Here is a 23,231-nt window from a genome sequence, read left to right as displayed (position 1 = left end):
AGATCATCAACGACTAACGTTTGATCGAACGCTTCACTTGACTTTAACGTAGTTTGAATTTATTTCAAGTTTTACGTCCCGTGTAGTTTGAAAGGAATTGCTTGAACGAAATGAAGTTGTAAGTAACGTGTCGTTCAACGTCGTAACTGAAATTGCAAATTGAAAAAGAAACGGAAGACCTCGGAGTGCATGCACGAAGAAGAAAATGCGTGTTCTGTGTTTGTTGCTCACTTTCCTGGCTGTTGGCGGACAGTCGGAGGAGGTGTACGATCAATCTTCCATCTATTATACCGAGCCGACTTTTATTAACGTGAGTAACAGCAATGGCGGCCTGTCGGAGTTGCACGGTGGTCGCATTGTTCGCGGCCAGAGATTATTGGAAAGATCGAAGAGCCCTTATCTGGTGCGAGAGGATTTGTTCGTGGAACGCGAGGGCGAGCTGGTGATTGAGCCAGGGGTGGAGATCCGGTTTGGACCCATGGTCGGAATCACGGTTCGTGGTATCATAACTGCAAAGGTAATGCTTTAGAAAATGGTAAAATCTTAAGTTTATATTACACTTCGATTATATAGCGTGAAATAGGCTTCGTATTAGGACAGACGATGATAATTTTAATAATTTTTAATAATTTTCATGTGAGAGATTGGAGCAAAAATAATTCAAAGAGAAAGACGAAATACTATCATTAGATAATTAATTTAATTTGGATTAATAAATTATTGAATTATACAATAAGTTCGTAAAGATTATCAGTTGTTGTTTTCAGATTTAGTTAAAGTATTGAAAATCAAGAACGACAAGGTATGCGTAGTTAAAAGATGCAAATATAAATGATGTAATTTATGTAGTTATTATTTTATACTACTATTAACAGGTATATTAATAATATAATTAATATGGTAAATAATATTAAACCTTTAGAATTTCTATTCGTAGTCACAATTATTGCAAAATAAATTTTTGCAAAAAATGCATGTAGAAAAGCAATATTATCATGCTATTAATATTATTTGCAATACTTTGTAAACGTTATTACAATGACTTTTCATTCGCTTCAAAGTTACGAAACGAAGCTTCTGATAAAAATAATTCGCCAAAAAAAGAGAGAAGGGAGATGTTACAAAGTAACTTAAATGAATAAATCACAGAGATTACAGAAGAATGAATTAATTGGGGATAAAAACGGGAGCCATCATTATGAGCGTTTATGTATGGACAAGCTAACGTTGAATGAACGTGAGTCATCTAGGCATACGATTGTGCACGTGTTACTACGGACGTGCCAGAAGTGACGGATGCTAATAATTCAAGTTCTCAGAAAATTTGACGACTACGCTCCTCCAATTAGATTTTACCGTAACACGCAAGATAGTCTCTCTTTGCGATCTTCTAGAAAATTTAGTAATTAATTCCCTGCTACTCGATGATTTTACTTCGTGATTGGAATACTCCTTGTATAAACCAGAATAAACGTAACATTACTCAGAATCGATATTACTATGGTTGATAAGCGATAAGAGGCTGCATCTACGTTTTTGATAGGTCAGAATCCACACCGATGATTCAGTTTTACAGAGTATACTACGAAAATACTAATTATTAATTTTTGTCTTTCCTATATATACACTTAATATTGATCTCTACTAAATAATTAGAAATCTCACGATTTCTTCAATAATAAACTACAGAATTAATTTTTCATTACATTCAAGCATAATTGCTAGAATAATGTACAGGTATACATTGAATGATAGTTTCGTAAATAAACATAATATATAATTTGATAAACTTCATATTATAATAAAAATACAACATAGAATTATAATATGAAGTTTATTATTATTGGAGTGTATTAAAATTTAAAAATATAAAAATGCACACGATGCATACAATATCGTTATAGATTTTATTCTGTCTCCTTCAGGCTTCGATTATCATTTGACTTACAAGACGAGAAATCAATTAATCAATCAAGCCTTTAGTCATAAATTAATAAGAAGAAACTAATATAGAAGAAATTAGTAATAACATGATATAATTAATAGAAATAAAAAACAGAACTACAGATATAATATACTTATAGTGGAAATGAAGTGGCATATAAGAATATAGGAGATTCTTAAGTAAAGAGTTTATTATGTCCAAGGGATTAGAAATCAGAGTGACGAATAAACTCGTCTTCTCCAATTAACAGTTTTTAACGTGGAGTATATCAATTTTTTATTTAAAAGTCTACGCCTACGTGTAACGAAATCTCATCCCGTAGGAATAGGTTCCCGCGGTGTAACCCTATATATACACTTTAAATCTGCCTTTCCGGTACAATTAGAATCCGCCTGACTCTCGAATACCCCCTTTAGAATTGTTTCGCCTCTTGTTACGCGCTACTTAGCCCCGTTTTGTTCGAACCTCTGCTTCTTTTGATCGCCTTCCGGGAGAGCAACGGTTGCCGGTAGAAGGTTTCACGATTTACAAATAACGAGGAATAATTAACGGTGTAACTGTTCCTCGTTCCGCGGGGACAGACTCGAAAGCAAAGTGAAAAACTTCGAGCGAAACCGAACGGTTCGTGGATAAGCAGAACAACATTAACTCAAGATCAGACGTGTCCAAATATTTTCTGATATTCTCTATCACCTGTTAATCTCTATCGCTGTATATTATTTTATAACAATAACAATTTAAGCTTTTATCCATTTAGTATTTAATTTTGGAAATATTTGATCGTTTGATCGTTGAAGTTAGAACGAGTTTGTTGAGGATTGCAGCAAGGTTAAATTTTCAGTGAAAAGAAAATATTTCGAGAAAGGTAATTGATGGATAGAATGTCTCTGTCAAAGAACTGTGAATGGCCGGAAATTCCTGAAACACGCGAGCTGAGCTGATTGTTAGTTTATTCGCATCACGTAGCGACAGCGTACTGATCGAGCTCGTTGCGGGCACTCGTTGCGTATATTACCTACACGGGCTGTTGCACAGAATGAGTATTATTAATATAGTCCGGTAGTCTGAGTATAAATATTTCTCCAATGGAAGCAACTCCGTTCTAACCTGATTGAGTATCTTATCTTCTTTTTGAATTTTTCTCATCGAGATAAGACTGTAGATAAAGCGTTTGAGGATACTAAAGCGTTTAGACACTAAAATTTTGTAGGCGTACTGTACAAATTACTTCAATGAAGTAAATATTTGACAATAGAGTTAGTATCCTTGGTTTATTTGTTTCTCTATTTATTTATATTTTGTAGTTCTTTATGTGTTTTACTTTTAATTATGCTTTTTGTTTTGTTCATCTACATACATAATTAATAATTTGCTAATTTCATTTATTAGACTACCATCATCTAACATAACAGTTTTCTTTAATCATAGACTTCTACATTACAATTAAGCGTACTCAACTGCCAGAGTTTCTAAAATCCTTCGCTAAATTATAAATACGCCATATAATGAATAATGAAATAAGAACTGGAATTCTCAGCTAAAAGCTAAGTATACTAGTATTCCAACTCTTCAATATTTGCTTTCATCATTGCAAACATACGCGATCTTGAGTCATCCATTATACTTCAATATTCTAGATGTACAATCCAATCTAGTGCCTGATCAATAATAAATTTTCAAATCATAGACAATTCATTCTCGTTCCATTCTCTGTAGTAGCCTTTGCTGTAATAATACACACTATAAATAAATGTCCGCTCTTTGAGGAATTAATCACGAAGCTACGGGTTGATACATGGTCAAGAATCGTTCGTGCACGCGCAGAAGGTGAAGGGAAGGTCTCATCTGAGTGGAAGCGTAAGAGGATTAGCGAGGTCGTAGGTTAACAGTTCAGGCTAAGAACCGCTGTTTGATCTGTGACCTAAGACGCACCGTGTGGTGGAGGCGTGTGCACTTGATTCACTCGTTTTTTTTACATCGTACGTTCGCCACTTCGTGTCTTGTTCTTTAATAAACCTATTAGCAATTGTCTTCTTCTCGCAGCGGCGACAAGCTTTCGCCGATTACCATCGTGGAAACATCGCGATGAGAAATACCCCGTTTAAATGGGATTACTTCCACTCGTTTTCCCTTAACCCCGGTTTAGAGGCCGATGAACAACTTCCACCTTCGAGCCTTTAAATGCCCAACGGATGCTCGTCACGCGAATGTACTATAGTTAGCAAGAAACTTCTCTACTTTCGGTGCAATAGTTTACGGACGAGAAAACACGATGTACTAATTTCTAGCACGTAGAATTTCTTTTGCCAGACACCGATTAGTGTAAGCTTAAGTAATAGGATTTGGACGTGATACAGATATATAGAATGGTAAGGTAGCAAATTTTCTTAAGTGATATGCGTACTACGATGTATTTATGTTGTAATCAGCACGATGAAACTAATTTCTGACAGTAACAAAAATACAGATAAAAATCTATAATGGAGGATTGTATGTACACGTATGTACGAATGTAGCATACTAAGTATTCAAGGGGAATTCCAAGAACTCTATTGAAATTTGAATGAAGAATGGTAGGGAAGAGATTCATAAACTTTTATTATACGAACTGAAAAGTATTTACTATTGTATTCAATATTGAATACTGAATATTGAATTATAAAATGTTTGGTACCGTATCGAATGTCAAATAACAATGATAGTCAACGTCGAATAACAAAATTTCAAGTATCAATTTTAAGTCTCAAATATTGAAATTTAAATACCGAATGCCGTGCAGAAATATTTGTCATCGAATCTGAATATAAATTATATCTAGTAACGATAAATGTCATTTCTGATTCAAGGGTGAACCACATGCTCCAATCTTGTTAACCGCAGTGGAAGCGAATAATCAAGTTCACCCCGTTGAATCGCCACTTTCGATACGACTTGTCGATGGACCAACTCCGTTCGAAGGTAGATTAGAACTTTTGCATCGTGGAGATTGGAGAGCTGTCTGCACGAATTCGCGCAAGTAAGTCTTCAATTTCCATAAACGTCAAGAATTTGACACTCATGCGATACAAAAGAAAGTTGAAGAGATAAGTGGCAACAAAAACAAGTATTTGTAGAAAACAGAATTATATTTAACAGGAGCAATGAATAAATAAAAGATACTTTAGAATAGAATACTGTTACCAACATGATAAAATATAATATTTAATAGATTATTGACAGTCACAATGTCTCTGTTCTAAATTTTCTTCTGCCCATTACTGTACGTGTAACATATGATGTAGGAATCCCAGCTTGAGCCCAATTTATAGGAATTTTGATAAATAGATGGTTGTTTGTTTAAAGTAAAATAAAGAAAATTCGTTTAATAATGATTATACTATTTTCTCTTAATTGCTACGGTTACACTCAATCTTCGCTCACTCAAGACTCACAGCTCTCTCTGTCTTCCCGCTTTCACGGCTCGCAACTCACTGCCTTTTTCCTCATCTGTACAAAAATTCGTTATTCATACACACAAACGCATCCATACCCTTACTATCTTAAATGCTAGGGCTAGCCATAAACAATCCCAAGTCCCAGGCTTCTTTACAGTGTATGGTATGCCATTTATGGGACATCTGGTTACCATTGTTAGGCACTGGAGACAGTTCTGGACCTTTTCTCAGAATTTGCCCATCCCACAATGATATAGAACAATAATCAACTTAATAATAAACTTAATATGTTAATGCAACAGTTGGACAAGGGCTGATCTAGAAACAGCATGCAGAGAACTCGGTTTCCAAGGCGGACGATGGTTGTCGTGGATGGATAGACAATGGCCTGCAAAGCCACGACTGCTGTACGAGCAGCCAGGTTGCAGAGGCACGGAAAACTCGTTAACAAATTGCGAGAAATGGTCCGAAAGACAGCTTGGCAGTGGTGTTTGTGGTAAAGTTTCAATTGGATTTTTAGAAATGTAAATGTCCACGGTAGATTGCCAGTACTACATGATTTTCATCCCGATTATCCAGATTATCATCCTGATCTTGGAATATCGTGTCTACCGCGTCACGATGGAGCCACGAAGGCGATCAAACATTGGAGAGGCATTCGTTTCGAAGAAGCGTTGTATGATCGACCACTAATCCAAGAAAATACGCTTTACATACGAAGATCGAAGTCGATTCTACGAAATGTTGTGATCGAGTAAGCGCTTTATAGTTCAGTTGATCCATACAGATTGTTTTAACGAGACGTTAAGATTGAGTTATGGTAAAATAATGGGAAATTACTAATTAGTCACTTTGACGCTTCTGGCGTTAAAAATAAGAATATAAGAATATATCTCACATGTATCTGTTAGATCAAGTATGATTTCTTTGTAGTTAAATATTCGAGACAAGTATTATATCTTAAGGACAGAATGGTTTTTGGTAACATTGTCTCTGTTTAAAAGGCATGCAGGAACAGGCCGGGAATATAATGTTACGGCAGCGATCGATATCGAGGGTGTTCCACCGCAAATGGAATCGATTTCGGTTCTCCATGGCGCCTTTACCGGCATTAATGTCACCACGCCGGATGCTCCAGTCATAATCAATAACAGCACCATTCAAAACAACAGGGGTAATTTTATTTGTCAGTGTTATTAACCAAAATAGTCGAATTCAATCTTTGTATATAAATTTTACACAAATTACAATTTTAAAAAATTTAATCGGACAAATTTAATACGAGTTAATAGCTTAATGTTATATTAAATTAAATTAGATTTAACTTCATACGATATCTCCAATGTTATTAATTTACAGGATATGGAATTTATGTGAACAGTTCGTCAGGTATGTCGCACATTAACGATTGTAATATATTAGATAACGGAGCTGATGGAATTAAGTACGTTCATTTCGACGAACGGCCCGATGACAAATTAGATCGTACAGAGGTGTTCGATTTGTGCACGTTTCCAACCACAGCCAGTCAAACTTTCCCTGTTATAATATCCATGGAACAGAGTAAATACGCTCCTAACATAAAAAGTTGCCCACAAGTAAATGAATTTGTAAATTATTATATGAATAGCTGTAGAGAGTAAAATAGAATGTAACGTCTGGTCCAACGTAATTTTAGGACATCTTTACAAGACCTGGTCACGTGTTGACCATGCAGGTTTTGAAAATGAAGACTGACAGAAATAACAGTGCTATGATAGAAGTATACGATGGCAAAGGTGAAGCGAAAAGATTACTAGCCAGTTTGAGAGTTAAAAATGGTACGCTGCCTCAGAGCGTCACTACAACTCGGCAAAATTTGTTTATAAAGTTCATCGCTGAACCACGTACGAATACGATCGTTTTCGTGCGACTGTCTTCCGGTTATAGTAAGTCTTCTAAATAATTTGAGTTACATTGAAATTAAGAAATACCTTATTATTCATTTATTTTTACGATAATTATTTGAAATAATTATCATTTTATTCCAGAGAAAATATACGATTTAAACGTGACTGGAAGTGTTATAGCTGGTAATAATGGAAGAGGAATCGCAGTGGAGAAGCTACGATCAGCCTTGCACGTTCATGAAACTTCTGTATCCAGTAATAAACATTTAGCTGGTGTGCATGTGTTGGGAGGCGCTGCGGATGTGAATATTACGAGTAGTCGCATATCTTTTAATACGGGAGACGGCGTGAACATTACCCTCACAGGAGGAAATCGCAATGTGTCTCGGACGAGTATTTCCTCCAATCAGGGTTATGGTTTTGCAGTCTGGTTAAACGACAGCACGGCTACCGAATACATATACTTCAATCAGACTACCGTAGTTGAATACTCGCAGATATTTCGGAACAAAGATATCGGTATTCTAGTAAGTACACTGCAAGAAAAGTGAATCAGAAATCGATGATTTTGTTGATTCTTTATTTCGTGTCGTAATGAATTTTTTTTTTTTAAAGTCAAGTTTCTTTCATTGTTTGAAGTATTATAATTTTAAAGTAATGAGTAGATCGCGGATTTTAGGAAAATCTAAGATTCAAAATATCTACAAAATGCATATAACATATCCATATCATATGCATATAACATATAATAATAAATAAAAAATATTTAGATTCTACGTTTTTAACTGCATTTGTAAAAATATAAAATTGCATAAATGTCTACAATCTAGTAATAAGGATCTACGAACCTTTATATTGCTAAATACATATAGAGATCTATAAAAAATAAACTATAATTAACGTTCGTATTGTTAACAGGTAGGCAATGCAACTGGCAATTCGTACGTGAACGTAACGGGTAATTGGTTCAATAGTAGTACTGAGACTGCTGTGCAAGTAGAATCCAGCTGGAGACACGACAAAGGACTATTAAAGCTTCAAATTGGCCACAATTCTTTCGTACAGAATGGAAAATTCGGGATCAAATTGAGTCCTGCTCTCAATTTAAAGGCAACGATAGAATACAATTACTTTAGAGAGCAGTCCAGCGGTTGTATATTGATCAAGAATCCTCTCTATGAAGAATTTAATATCCTGCCAGCGGACATCGTTGTCAGACACAACGAATTTTATAATAATCGTGGTGCCTTTATAGTCAGCATTGGTCTTTCACCCTACAGCGATGTACAAAGATTATTATTTACGAGGAATTTCTTACGCGATAACCGTGTTCGAGAACTATTTGATAATGGGAATACCGTGAGATCTAGATTAATCCCGCGTTCCAGAGTCGCGGCTGTGGTCGTTGTTTCATCGAGCAACGTTGAAGTTTTTCGCAACATTTTACATAATCCCGAATCACGATACGAAATCGGTTCCCACTTGGAGGATCAAAGCAAAATTATAAATTGTACTTACAACTGGCTTGGATTTGCTGAAGAGAATAAGATATTTGAAAGATTATTTCATAGGTTTGTACAATTAATTTATAATATAAATTATATGATAGGCTAGTGTTTTACAAATTGTTTAATTGCACCATTTTATTTTAGAAAAGACAGATACAATCTGGCAAAGATCGAATATTTGCCGTACTTGTTACACAGTAGCAATCCAGGCGCCAATACGATCATTTCAAACCCTACATTCGTCCCACGGTTTGTTACACCTGGTACGAATTTAGTTGGTGGCGAAGTCGACGGCCGTGAATTTTTAAACTCTGGCGAATACATTGTCGAGAGGGATATTAACGTAAGACCAGGTGGAAAATTGATTCTCCACCCTGGGGTCACGTTACGTTTCCCACCAGCCGTAGGGATGATGGTCGCTGGAACGTTAGATGCTCGTGGGATAAGACCAAGCGATATTCTATTTACTTTGAAAGAAGAACTTCTCATGGATTCAGATAACGAGACTTTTATGAACGAGGGATTCAAAGAACTAAACGAAATAGAATCTGTACCTGTAAGGCTTCTTGGAGGAAAGACGAATCTTGAAGGAAGATTACAGGTAAAATAATATTTAAGAATTACTGGACATTGATTGGTAATTCATAGATAGATGTAGAATTCGAAATTGAAATAAAATTACTAACACAAGACCGGCGTTTCTAGTTCTATAAATATTTTAGAATGATTGAAACAAGTAAAACAAACAATTTATACATTCATTACACTTTCATTTATAACATGATAAATATTTACAAAAATTACATATTCCGCGGTATAGTTAACGCATTGAAATAAAATTATGAGATTATGGAACTATAGAATTCTAACATATGTCAACAGGTAAAAATAGGCGAGAAATGGGGGACAGTTTGCAACTATGGCTGGACGATTCGAGACGCTGCTTTGGTTTGTCACCAATTAGGTCTCACTTTAGATCCTGACAATTGGCTCATGGAACGTTCACAAATTCCAAACGCCGGTATCAACGAGGACATCATTCTAAGTAACGTCAGGTGTACCGAGGATGATAATGATATATCGAAGTGCAAAGCGGAAACAGAGCAGAATTTCGAGAATTCTTGCACTCACGAGAACGACGTGGGCGTCAGATGCTCGGAAGCTGCGTGGGCAGGCCTTCGATTGGGACCATTAGCCCTGAGAAGTGACCTCCAATTCGTAACGATAGAAAAAGCAGGCTTGCTTGATTATACAACAAATTCTTTCAAGCCAGGTATACGATCATTTTAAAAAGATAATATTGTAATTAAAGATCTTTATAGTTACAAAAACTTTGTTTTTTTTTTTGTCCAGCTCTTCAAATTGATTTTGCAAGACACTCGTTGGATAGCGTTAGAATAATCGACAATTTGCAAGATGGTTTGGGAATTTTGTATTCGGACATATACTCAGTGGATGCTGTAAATACCGTGAAAAATAGCGACTTCTCGCAGAATGGAGGCAGCGGAATTAGTTTCAAGCAACTGGGAATGGAAATCATCAACTCTCGAATTGAAAACAATAAAATCGCAGGAATAAGGCACAATCCTGCTCTTTCTGCAGTTCAGCAAAGAGAATTCGCAGGATGGTTCTTACGCCTGCCAGATTTAATCGATTCGTCGTATAATCCAATAGTCATACCGTATAATGCGAGAGACATTGAACTGTCCAATGAAGAAACTAAGTATATGATAACTGAGAAAGTTACCAGCGATCCCATTCGACAACGTATTGCCATTAAAGTAAGTCAAAGGAATCGGCATTCTTTTCCGTTTTTTTTCTTTTTTGTTTTTTTTTTTTTTACAAAAGGATAATTGTACATTTTTAATTTCACAGTGTACACCGGGATACGTTATCGGTATTCAACTTCTAAATCCCATTGAAAACCGCAGTACAGAACAGATTATCCTATACGATTCTCAGTATATCGATCGTAATTGCGAAAGTTGGAACTTGAAACGCGATTTGGCAATATTTCCTGTAACATCGAGTTCATACGCTGTGATTTTAGACTACGATAGCGGCACAAATGCACTTGGAGGGGCTGTGATTGTTATCACAGCTCTTCAAGCTCCGATACAGGTACGAGGATTAATATATCGAACGTTTATAACATTTGTAAATGGAAATTTAGGAATGCAAACATTCACATATGCAAAATATACCTAAACGTGAAATACTTGTTTCAATATTTAGTATATTTAATATATTTAGTAGAAATTTAAAATTTAGTAAAAGACACAAATTTTTATTTAGATTTCACTTCTTTAATTACCTATCTAAAAATGTCAAAATCCATAATCTGCAGTTTACTTATGAACTAATATTTACAGAATGTACAAAGCAAAATTGTGAAAGGTCCCATTCCAACGTTGCTAGTAACCAAGTCTAAAATCAGAAACAATAAGAAAGGTATACTGGCATCGTTTTACAATCGGTACCTGGATGAAGTTGGCGATCATTTCCTTCGAAAAGCAAACGAGACCATACAATTGATTGCTTGTGAGATCTCCCACAACCAGGAGGAAGCTATTTACGTACATTCACCCTATTGGAACATTTACCAGACAAATATGTCTGAGATAGCGATTCACATTAACGATAGCTTGATCACAGACAACGGCAAAGGAATATATCAATTCAGTCGCGATGCGAGACACTCGAATAATCTTTTCCATTGGATAATGCAAGACAGTACGGTCGAGAGAAACAGAAGAGGTGGCTTCGAAGTGCTTTTGCCGGACGTGTGGCAGTATAACGAGAACTTTACCCACACGTTATATTTTGGTAACAACACGTGGAGAAACAACGAGCAGTTTGGCTTTGTTGTCGATGGACACTACGCTACTTTGAATATCTCCCATAATAGATTTGAAGGAAATCAATGTAAAATTGGCTTGATCTCCATTCAAGGAATGGAGAAAAAAATGCGGATTAATAGCAACCATATCGAGAGCAATACCGGCGTGTATATGGTAGAATTCAAGGCAGATAGCCAGTCAGAAATTTTGGGCAACGTCGACGCACGGTTTTACAATAACGAGGTCAAACGTAATAACTACGATCTAGCTGGTATGGGACCACGTCGTACAGACGATAGCCCTAGTTACGTTGTTGGTTTTCATGGTATACAGAAAGTGCAGATTAATAGAAATTTATTCGGTGATAATTCTCTCGATTACGAACTACTGGCTGGAATCAGAACAGCTAAAATTAACAACGAAGTTGACGTTACGGAGAATTGGTGGGGAACTGCTAATGATACTAAAATCAGGTGATTAATTTATGTAATATTACACGTCTACATATATAATGTTTATTTTAATTAAACTTATCTTAATTAATCTGTGTAAATGTTTTCCATTTGCAGACAAAGTATTTTTGATTTTGATGACTGGAACGATCACGCAGTTGCCAATTACCGACCTTTCTTAATCAGCGATACTTTTGATTCTTCGGTATCTGCATCCTGGCAAATCGGGCAAGAATTAGACTTAGATAATTTAGGAGGACGTATCATAGAGAATCTATCTATCCACGCTAGAGACAAGCCTTATGTTATAAAGTCGGATATTACGATTATGCCAGAGGCCACATTGCACATCTATCCAGATGTTGTTATGGAATTCGCACCCAACGTTGGGATTCTTGTTCTTGGTACGTTGAAAGCTGTAGGTACACCTGGTCACGAGATCATAATGAAACCGATGGAACGTGAGGATGTTAATGACTCTGCGAATCCAAAATTAAGAAGAAGCGGAAATATAATTTCCGTGTCAGATGAAACTATTCGTCTCTGTAAAGATGGACGATGTTCGTCCTTGTACAATGAAGGTAAAATTACTTTAAATACATCCTAATGATATATAATGAATATATTACTGATTCGTTTTATTTCATTTATACAGGATTCTTGGAATTCTTCAATAAAACCACCCTACAGTGGATACCTTTGTGCGACACCAGATTTACCGAAAGAAATGCACAAGTAGTCTGTCGACAATTGGGCTACGACTCTCTTAATGTCTATGTATCCTATGATCGTAGATACGAGCTTCATCCCGGTTCTTTAATACGCGTTTGGTCTTGGCCCGAACCGTTGCAGGTAAATAAAAATACACTGTTCAAAAAAAAAATTAGAGGATTATTTTACCTTTGTTTCTTTTTTTTTTTTTTTTTTAATGTCCTATATACTTTAGTGTACTGGAAAAGAGGAGAAACTGGAAGACTGTCAAATCAGACTAAACGGGCAATTATACGGACATCGGCACGAATGCTCGTGGGACAATGAGTTCGTTTTCATAAATTGTGGGAAACGTAATCTGATGGACTCGTACGACTATTGGGGTGGAATACGAATCGCCAATAGCGAATTTGAGCATCATTTGTACGAGCATCGTATTCACGACGTCGTGACTCACGAAACAGTAAGACGTGTCGAGTCGATGTTAAAATACATCAAAATCATTGGTGCTGGTATTTTGCACTTTGAGAAATCAGCTGCACTGCAAACAATTATGAAATCTCCGACAATAACGCACGTGAACATAACTCGCAGCGCTTATCACGGTATCAATGTAATATCACCGACTCACACGGTTCGTATATATTGGATTGCGACGTTCTTTATTAGTAATTAAATCTGTTATTCATTGTTATATTTAATCTGGTATGTTAATCTTGCAGGTCGAATTATTATTCAACATTATCGATAACGTGCTTGGAAATGGTGTAAACGTACTCTCGATAACAGGAGAAGGTCGTGAAGCGGATGAAAGTTCGTTTACTCCAATAAAAGACCTTAATATTCCTTATCACCTATTCAGTATGATCGATATTTGCGATACCACTAAAGAGATTACACTGGAGGAACGAGTTATAGTTTATTACAAATACGATAATCATCCTGTGAATTGTGTCAAGATCTTCCGTAGTGCTTATAGAGCAAAACCCTTTGGATTTAGGTATCGACTTTTTCTAATGGAATATCAATTTAGTTTCGTTTGAATTTTTCTTGGTCAGATGTTTAATTTCTATGTACTGTTAAACATTTCAGACTCTTGCAATTTAATCTGTTCAACAATACTGGAAAACCTGGTCGAACTGATAGCATCACTTTATACGACGGAGACATTTACAATATCACTGCCAAAAGCATAGGCCATTTGGAAGCTAATAGTGTCGACGAGAAGAAATTGTTCAGAACTCAGGGACCGAGTCTTAGTGTAAGATTATTTGCTAATGGTGCAAGCAATGTACATGGATTTATTGCAGAAGTAGTTACTTTACCAATCTCTGCTATCGGATTCAGTAAGAAAAATTATTGCATAACATTAAATATAAAATGTCGATGTCATGTTATTCTTCATATCTTTTTCCTCCTTTAGATCGCGATGTGCAACATAATATTTCCTATTCTGTGATAACTAACTGCCGCGAAGGAGCAATTAAATACGCTAGTGCTGGCGAAGTGAATGCCATAATGACTCTTGAACGCAATCAATTCACGGATAATTGCGAGAAACTGTACGGTAATTTTTCAACTTGCAAGTCCGCTGTATGGTTGGATGTTCAAAATACTCAAACCTTATATTTCAGGGTAAGTATTTTAATATTTATTAAAATTTTTTTTAACTATTTAGAATGCACGTGTTTTTTAAATATATTGCGCTTAATATTTTAGAATAACGCTGTTCGACGAAACCAAGGTGGTCTTTCCATTCGAGCTGATTCTAGAGGCTCAGCGACCTCTTTGGAAGGATGGATTCACAATAATCTTTTCGCAGAAAATTTCAATAAACCTGCTCTGTACGTAGGAAAAGACATTTTTATTTCCATTTTATTAATGCAAGTGAGCAAGAAACTTATTCAAATGTTTCTCAGATATGTGGAAGGTCGACAAAGCAGTCCATATCAAGAAGTTAATATATTCAGAAACTATTTTACGAAGAACAACGCTCCTTACGATAATAACATTGTACTGAAACAAGTAGTTAGCAATATGACTCTGAATTATTTACATGCTAATCTTGGTGCACATCTCTTGGAAGTCTCTGGATTCGAAGGAGTTCGTTTACCTATCTATCAAAGCACATCTCACAATGGTTTCTACAAGTATGTATCTTTTTATTAATATTCAATAGTTTAAATAAAATATTTCACTCATAAATTTCGCGAAAAATTATTTCAGAAATTATGCGGTAGACCGCGATGGCCGCAGCACAGTAGTTGCTGGTACTCCTGGTCAACAATATGTGGATAACGTTTTCTTCAATCCAGATAATGATTATGAAATGCTTACAACGAATAGATCACAGTATGTACAATTTATATTTCAACTAATATCATATTAGTTACTGGGAACCACAGCAATTTGGAATTGAATTATTTAGTAGTTTCAGAATATTTAATTTTAGTAATTTAATAATTTAACGATTCTATTGAAGAGGTGATAATTAGCTGTTTAAAATGTTATAATTTTCAATGCAACAGACAATTAGAAATGTGGAGATCCCATGTAGATGCACGACACAATTGGTGGGGATACAACGAGACGCTAGCTGTTGCTGGCCGAATTAGAGACAGAGGAGATTCTCCAGAATTGTTACAAGTGGACTATCAACCTTTCTACATGAGCAACAAATCAGTCTTAAACGATAAATGTCCACCAGCTTGGGATTTGGTGGGCGATACATGCTATATATACATTGGTGCTCCCATGGATTTCTTTAGCGCTAGAGATTTCTGTAGAGTGAGTATCACTGAACTTTCAATGTATCTAATTATCTCATTTATATAGACTAATGAAATTTGTTTCAATGTCTCCAGTCTGTAAACGCGTCCATGCCATTCATTATGGGCAATTACCTAGAGCTTTGGCATTTTCTGCGAAAGCAACAGGTTCGATACGACTATTCCGATCGTGCCTGGGTGCAACAATTAGATCATGTGGATCAGTGCACAACTTTCACGTATCAGACTATTGAAATTGACTACTGTGCTCAACCAAGTCCTTTCATTTGTGAAATTGGTAAATTTTATTATAATTATATGTGTGTAATACATAAAACAATTCTAGGAAGATGTTAAAAGAGATATGCATGTATATTCTCTTTTATTGTAGATCCTAAAGTAAATATCGATCCACTATCATGGAGAAAAGACATAGTCGCAGTGGCTGTGCTAGGAGCAGCAGGCGTAGCTCTAGCATTATTAACAGCTGCTATTGCACTCTGGGTATCTAAATCAAAAAGAAGAAACATTGAAAGACTGGAAAGACGAAATTCAATAAGACAATCCTTGCATTCCTTGCGATCAGTTGGCTCTACCTCTGGTTTCGCTGAACTCTCATACAGACGCAAACCCATTGCGGTAAATATTCTTCTAATTCAACCAATTTTTCTTTATCAAACCTACTTCTTTATCAAACCAAAAAGCAAAAATTCTTTATCATCGTGCCAATATTGATTTCAGACGAAACAATCTACAGACACTTTGAATTCAAAGTCGCTGGACTACAGGAGAATGTTAAACGGTGGTAGTATAGATTCAATGGACAAGTCCCAATTGAACTCGTCCATGGAAGACAATCAAAGCTACGACGTATACGAAGCGCACAATCCAAGATATTCTCCAAGCACCAGCGATTTCAAAGGCGCCGTTCAAAAATACGGCACCTCGCAGAGTGGAGACAATCCGGTATTTGATTTAACATACCGCAACGAAGGTTTCAGAAATCATTCCACATTTACTTCAAGAACCACCAACGACTGGCCCATAGAATCTGCTACAGAAACCACCACCGATGAAACTCCAGTTATCGATGGCTCTACTCACGACAGTTCTTACCTTCACAATACTTCTACACTTCCATTAAACTCCAGTCTTGCCTTAACCGATTCTATCAGCGAGTTGAAACGCGATATTGAAGCGTCAGCGTCTTACAGCACGATGGATTACGATTCGAAACGCAGTTACGATAATACAACGTTCACACCGAGTCAGATATCAGAGCCAGTGCCGGAATATGCTCCAAACTTCAATCCTCCAATACCACCTCATCCTTATCATTATCACGAGGACAGACCCAGAAGTGACGCGTTGTTAGAAACCAATTTGGACACGGGAGAAGAGAAGCCTCTACGTTCGAAGAGCGAAACCTTGCTAGAGACTAACTTGGACGTGTTTTTGGCGAACGAGCCAACAGAATTGACGCAACTCTCGGCTGAAGCGCGAAGCAAAAGTCAGCCTTTAGAAACGGCAATGTAAACCGTTGATGAAGAGTGAAACTACTTTTGTACAACAAGTATTGTAAATGTAAAAAGAAGATACTGCCAGAAGTGTGTCCACTGGTAAACTATAATAATTTTTGCTACGTGGATATGATGAAAAAGAAGGACTTCTAGGTGAAAATAGTATGAAATTGATTAATATTGTTGTTCAGCCCACCGAATTTAATACTTAAGCAACTCAAGAAGAAATACGCGAAACGTTTGTAACGTTTTTGAGAAGAGAAATGTTTTACATCTACTATTCTTCTTGTAACCGAGATCTCAGTATTCGGTTGGCTCTTAATTTAATAGATGTTAACAGAAAGCGAAAAAGAACTCGTCGTACGTTTTATTATATATAAGATGCACTTGCATACAATTCTAAATTGTACCTAATCGTGTAGTATATCCATTAATATATCGAGTAAAACAAAACTTTTTATAATACATCGTGTACAGAGAATGTATGATATAACGATATGAACGAATAATTTGTAATTAGAATAATTTTGAAGAATCATTTACACATCTGTGAAACGCACATCTAGAATAGAATAATTTCCATCATAATTCTGTCTGAAGATTGTAATGAACTGAGTAATCAAGTAAGAAAGATCTAAATTGGAAAAACATAATATAAGAATGACAGATAAACATGTCACAAATGTAATGGTATTACACTGCCAAACATGTTAAAAAAAGTATACTTTATATAATATTAGCACGATGAGAAAAACTCACGTGTCGACATTGTGATAGATAACTCATGTGGGTGTAAATTATGTTTTTAGTCTCGTCAAGCGTACTGATGGTTCTCATCACTTAAGTGAATTATTCATTAAGGAATACTACATCTATATATATATATATATATATATATATATACACATACATTTTTTATCAGCATGAATAGATATAGTTTTCCTTATAGAGTAGGTGATCTCACCAGGCCTTTATAAGAATTTTATTAATCATATTACCGCAACAGATTATCCGTCCATCCGCGTAAGATTATTATAGTGACAGTGCCTTATTATTTGGCATGCAATGTAATGTGTCAAGGCATCAAAGGATGTCTTTCAATGAATCGACTTAAGATATTTCGTTATTCGTATTTTTTTATATTGTTAATTATAAGAAAATCGTAGAAATTTTACGTATAAGATACGTATCAGCGAATAATAGCTCAAGGTGTACTATATAAAAACGTATTCTTCCAAAGAAGAAAGATCGAGAAATATTTGAAAAAACAAAGAAAAAGCGTCGATCGTATAAAATATTTTTGACGCAACTTTTCAGGGCCTAATTATATATTCGTTTAAATTCGGAGATTTATGTGTAACTTAATGTACATTGAAAATTGGTCCCGATGAAACAAATAAAACAAAAAATATACATTCAATTAAACATTTTTATTTTAATGTGAGATAACTCGAATTTAAAATAAAAATGGATTTTACTTTTTTCTTTATATATATTTTATAATTAAATTAGATATCTCAGATATATTACATGATATACATATATAATATCTCAGACAATATATTACACGATATAATGAAAGGATTGACAAATAAATTATGGAAGACTATTTTAAAACAATAGTGAATATATTAATATTAATATCGTTGATAACATTATTAAATATCGGGATCAGATTACTATTCGTCGTAGCCGTTTTCTTAGACCGCAGAAACGATCAATCGGCAATAGAGGCTCGCCTATGTTTACAGTAGACGAAAGCTTCTGGTATAATATATTTATATATATATATATATAATTTTTTTTTCACTTTTTTTTTCTTTATAAAGCTCTTTGTGCGCTCACGAAAAACGGTGCTGCTTATTCAGCATTTTCGAAACGTGATTCTTTCTTTTTTTTTTTTTTTTTTTATTTAAATATGCTGAATCTTATTATAAGATAGGCATACAAATGTATATACAATTTTCTATTATACTAAAACGTTAGAAGAGTCACGCCGAGATCGAATAGTTAAAAATTTCTGTTTACGGAATGATTCCGTTGAATATGCGTGAATTATTTAAATATTTTGCTCTAGTCTCTTTCTTAAATCTGAAAAATCAACTTTAAACTATTTGCAAGATTTAACATGAGGCATCTGATCTTAGAGATCAGAAGAACAGTAGGAACTATCCTTGCAACAGAACATGCGTTCAGGAACTACAATAGCATCGCATTAACTGGTTAGAATTTTACTTCCTTAATTAACCATCTTGAAAATATATAAGTTCATAAAACGAATCTCTTGGTTGCGACTATAGATGTCTCATGTTATAATTGACTATTGATTGATATCTTGAATTCTACAAATGAACTCTTTTTCAGAAACTTTCCTTTTGTCCAGTTAAACTATGTGTACACTATGTAATAATGTATCTCACTCAAATTCAACGAAGAAAAGAAATATGATCTGTAACCAGTTAACGAAACGCTAATGTTCACAAATACATTGTAAAACCAATGATAACTCTTACAGTTATTGCAGTTCTTGTCTTGAAGAAGAAACTATGAAACAATACTTCCGAATTGTTCCGATTTATCATTAAATTGATCTGTGTAATTAATAAACTAAAGCAAAATCATTAAGTAATTCACGCTTAATTTTAAAAATATCAATATAATTCATAATAATTAATTTACTGCAAGTAACAGTGATGGTACTTTACCTGATATTCCTCAGTACGGAAAACTAGTTCTTTTGATCCCTATTGTACACACGTCACAACAGAAAAAAAAACAAAGGAAAAGGAAAAAATTATTGCACCAATATCTCAATGTGACATAGCACGTTACGGTAACGAGAAACAAAATCAACAATATGATTTGTTCATGGTGCTCGTTAACCCGGAGCACAATCTTTATCTTTTACATTTTAACTTAATTCTTAAAACACTTATCCTTATGAACGATATTAACTTGGAGCACTCGCATTTTTCGAACCATCTTCGTTATTTCTCATTATACTTTTCTCATCACAATCAAATAAATCGCTACGTGTCACTACTAGTTTTGGCGCGTACGTTCGATGAAACAACTTCAGGTACCTATGAATCGAGAATGGTGATATCGTTCAAAAATCTCGATATTATCGATCAATTTGCATACATATAACCTGTTCTCTCATCTTTGATCTTTGTTTCTCTTAATTTTTACGATTTGCAAAAAGTTTAATTGAACGCGAAATATTCACGTCATGATATCTCCTTTTTTCCCCTCTAAGTCAAAATAGTACAGTACAGTGAAGTTTTTTTGGCAATTGCAACTGCACGTTGATTATCGATTATCGAAGCTCGTTTGAAACTTAGCTGTAATGTAATATTCATAAAAATATGTATGTATATCTACAAGTTTATATAATTTGCGCATATATATTATATAATTCATCATGTGCTTTGCGATTTTTCTTCATGATGCGTTTGAGTCTTAATTTTTAGCGATAAAACGACTCTGGCTTTTCAAACGTCACTCTATATCTAAAATTGCACCTTTATACACGAGCGTTATTTGCAGGAACAAGAACAGAGAGGAACATTTGCAAAACTGCAAAACCGTGTCCTCGACTCGATTTTTATTCTCGATTTTATCAAAGTATGTATATGTAATTCATCCCTTTCTTACGTATAAGTACAGAAGCCAATGGTCTCCGATTTTAACAAGATTTTAACCATTCTTCAAGACTAGCTTTTTTACGCAAGAAATTATTCAGAGAAAAATAACTATGAAAGAATATTGACGCATAACTGCAATGAGAAAGAGATGAAGAAACTACAAAGTGTATTACTTGGATTGGAGAAGAAGAATGTAGAATTACATGAACTAATCATGTGATTGAGCGATCAGCAAAAATCTCAGATGTCATTCTCGATTTGGTTCACCAATCTTAATTATTATATGAGAGTCACTGTAGAGAAATCATACATATGTACTATACATATGTATTTTGCTACATATAGACACAATCAATTGTCATAAATAAGAATCGATATTAAAATTTGGCTCGAGACAGTGACAGTGTCTGAAAGGAAGACATTTATGAAGTATTTGCAGCATTCATAGCACGACCAAATGATGAAAAATTATAAAACTGTCATTATCGCGCTTCATAGCAAATCAATGAATGATGTAGCTAACATGAAACGAATCGAATAACTTATTTGATATAGTAATAAAACTTGAGAACTTCATAGTGAATCGACGACAATAACGTATCTCTCGTTTGGATAACGTTCGACGTTAGGGTATATATTATATATAAATTTTATATTAAAACTTTAAATTAAATTAAGTAGAATTCTAAAAATAATCGCGCTATATTACTCTAATAATTTTTTCTTTTTTTTTTTTTGTCTTTTTTCTAGTATGAACAATCACTTTCACGTTAACGTAAAGTAGTCAACGTGTTCGATCAACTGTAGCTCAATACTCGGAACCACAATATTGCGAATCGAATATTTTGTTCGAATTAAATGCTACCACGTCATGTATCAAACTCATTGCTCGAATTCCGAATATTAACTTTCGCTAATTTCCAGTAATTTCCAGCCTATTTAAAATGATCGAAACGTCAACTATTTTTAAACGTCACGATATTATTACTAACACGACGAAGCTGCTGCCTAATCGCGATTTGTCTCTCCCAGGAATGTTCATCAAGCGCCCTAACGTTGTTCAATCACACGGAGCGGTGGATAAAATGAAGAAGAAACAAAACGTAAAGAACGGGCGACGAAACAGAAACTAAGGAAAAGAAAAAAAGAGGGGATCAGCAGAATAAAAAACCTGCCGTATTCGTTCTGTTCCAAAGGAATTGAAACAAACGACGAAAAAGAAACGACGTCACTGCGTTAAGCTACGACGACTTGCATCTGTCTCTAGACTAGAAAGAAACGTGCCACCCTGCGACACGTTAGATTTATGGGGTAGGAGTTGGGGGGGAGCTCCTTGCGAAGATGAGAAAAAAAAAAATATTAATCCAGTCACGTCGGATATCTCTCGTTCAGCGAATTTCCTCGGATAACGAAGAAACGGATCTTTTAGATAAGGATCTTCTTGTCGTACGTGCACACGTACGACAACATATTGCTTCTTTTCGCATGCAGCAAGTAAAACATAATCGTTCAGTTTCTGTCGTGCGAAGCTAAAAAGGTTCACTGAATCCTGCCGATGATCGAACATGGGGCAGAATATTTCAAGACGAATTTACCACGTGAATCTTGATGAGATAATCGTCATCAAACCATGAATACTTCGATAAACGAATTGCATTCTGCTTGCGGTGGTGCAGGGATAGGTACACGCTTTTCCAAATCCATTCGAGGAAGAAAAGCGTCGATACGTTGTGGTTCTGCAGTTGGTGTGGTCGCAGGTACGGTTGCTCCTGGTGCTAATTGTAGACATTCTGCTGGAGTTAACTGGAAATGCAATTTTCGTAATTATTTTGTAACTATATGATCAAAAAAATCTTTTTTAAAATATTCTGATGAAAGTCTTAAAATTTTGATTTGGAGTCCTTACCAAGGCTGCCTGTTGAGGAATTCCGATCCCACCAACATTCGCCGGATTGTAATAATTAGTTGGACTGACCGGCGGTGAAGGATAAGGCCAATAGAAAATTGGAGGCGGATAAGGTGCTGCAAACTGTGGTGGTCCACGCGGTAGCATTGCAGCAGCAGGTGGAAATATCGCGACTGGTGGAGGTGGCAACATCGTGCCTCCTAGATTGAAAAAAGAAGAAAATAAATATTCGATCAAGTTCATTCGATAAGTAACATTATAATAAGTATACCACCGTTCAAAAATTGAATTATTCAATGATAGATATGAAATCACATTTTTGAATGGTAGTATAGACGAGTTCATTTACATTAACGATCTAAAAATCTTTCTCTTCATATGAAAGAGAAACATTGAAATTCTAAAAACCACAACTACGAAAGAAATAAGAATATTAAAAATACCCTTGTATAATTGTTTTGCTTTTTGGCTATTTTAACTAGTTGACAATACGAGCCTGAAATATTACAATAGAAAGTACGTACAAGAAACTTTAATCTCGATACACAATTGGCTTCGTGGATTAATTTGTGAATAAATCTCTCAATCAAAAAAAAAAAAAAATAAATAAA

General features: G+C 35.1%; 2 protein-coding genes across 2 annotated transcripts in view; one reads left to right on the top strand and one right to left on the bottom strand.

Annotated features, from left to right (window-relative positions):
- The first annotated feature begins 205 nt into the window (after nucleotides 1-205).
- On the top strand, nucleotides 206-18,487 carry LOC122537644 (protein bark beetle). The gene is made up of 27 exons (XM_043670992.1): nucleotides 206-517; nucleotides 4,792-4,961; nucleotides 5,682-5,875; nucleotides 5,959-6,133; nucleotides 6,384-6,553; nucleotides 6,739-6,977; nucleotides 7,058-7,307; nucleotides 7,410-7,795; nucleotides 8,187-8,839; nucleotides 8,921-9,377; nucleotides 9,659-10,049; nucleotides 10,130-10,557; nucleotides 10,652-10,897; nucleotides 11,149-12,089; nucleotides 12,186-12,649; nucleotides 12,724-12,920; nucleotides 13,015-13,413; nucleotides 13,502-13,779; nucleotides 13,872-14,125; nucleotides 14,203-14,414; nucleotides 14,499-14,623; nucleotides 14,699-14,929; nucleotides 15,006-15,131; nucleotides 15,308-15,566; nucleotides 15,644-15,845; nucleotides 15,939-16,186; nucleotides 16,289-18,487. The coding sequence occupies exons 1-27, from the start codon at nucleotides 206-208 to the stop codon at nucleotides 17,081-17,083; spliced, it is 8,802 nt and encodes a 2,933-aa protein (XP_043526927.1). The 3' UTR covers nucleotides 17,084-18,487.
- A 189-nt stretch (nucleotides 18,488-18,676) lies between these two features.
- Nucleotides 18,677-23,231, bottom strand: part of LOC122537661 (RNA-binding protein fusilli) — a 28,314-nt gene continuing 23,759 nt past the window's right edge. Inside the window, exons 11-12 of the mRNA XM_043671026.1 lie at nucleotides 22,621-22,820; nucleotides 18,677-22,517 (exon numbers count right to left, since the gene is read on the bottom strand). Of these exons, the coding sequence (XP_043526961.1) occupies nucleotides 22,338-22,517; nucleotides 22,621-22,820 (380 nt within the window). The 3' untranslated portion in view covers nucleotides 18,677-22,337. The remainder of the gene's footprint in view (nucleotides 22,518-22,620; nucleotides 22,821-23,231) is intronic.

Source organism: Frieseomelitta varia, unplaced genomic scaffold (genome assembly GCF_011392965.1).
Source record: "Frieseomelitta varia isolate USP_RPSP 00005682 unplaced genomic scaffold, Fvar_1.2 scaffold_923, whole genome shotgun sequence".
NCBI lineage: Eukaryota > Metazoa > Arthropoda > Insecta > Hymenoptera > Apidae > Frieseomelitta > Frieseomelitta varia.
The sequence above is the reverse complement of the archived record's forward strand: the minus strand, read 5'-3'. Positions and strand labels throughout refer to the sequence as shown.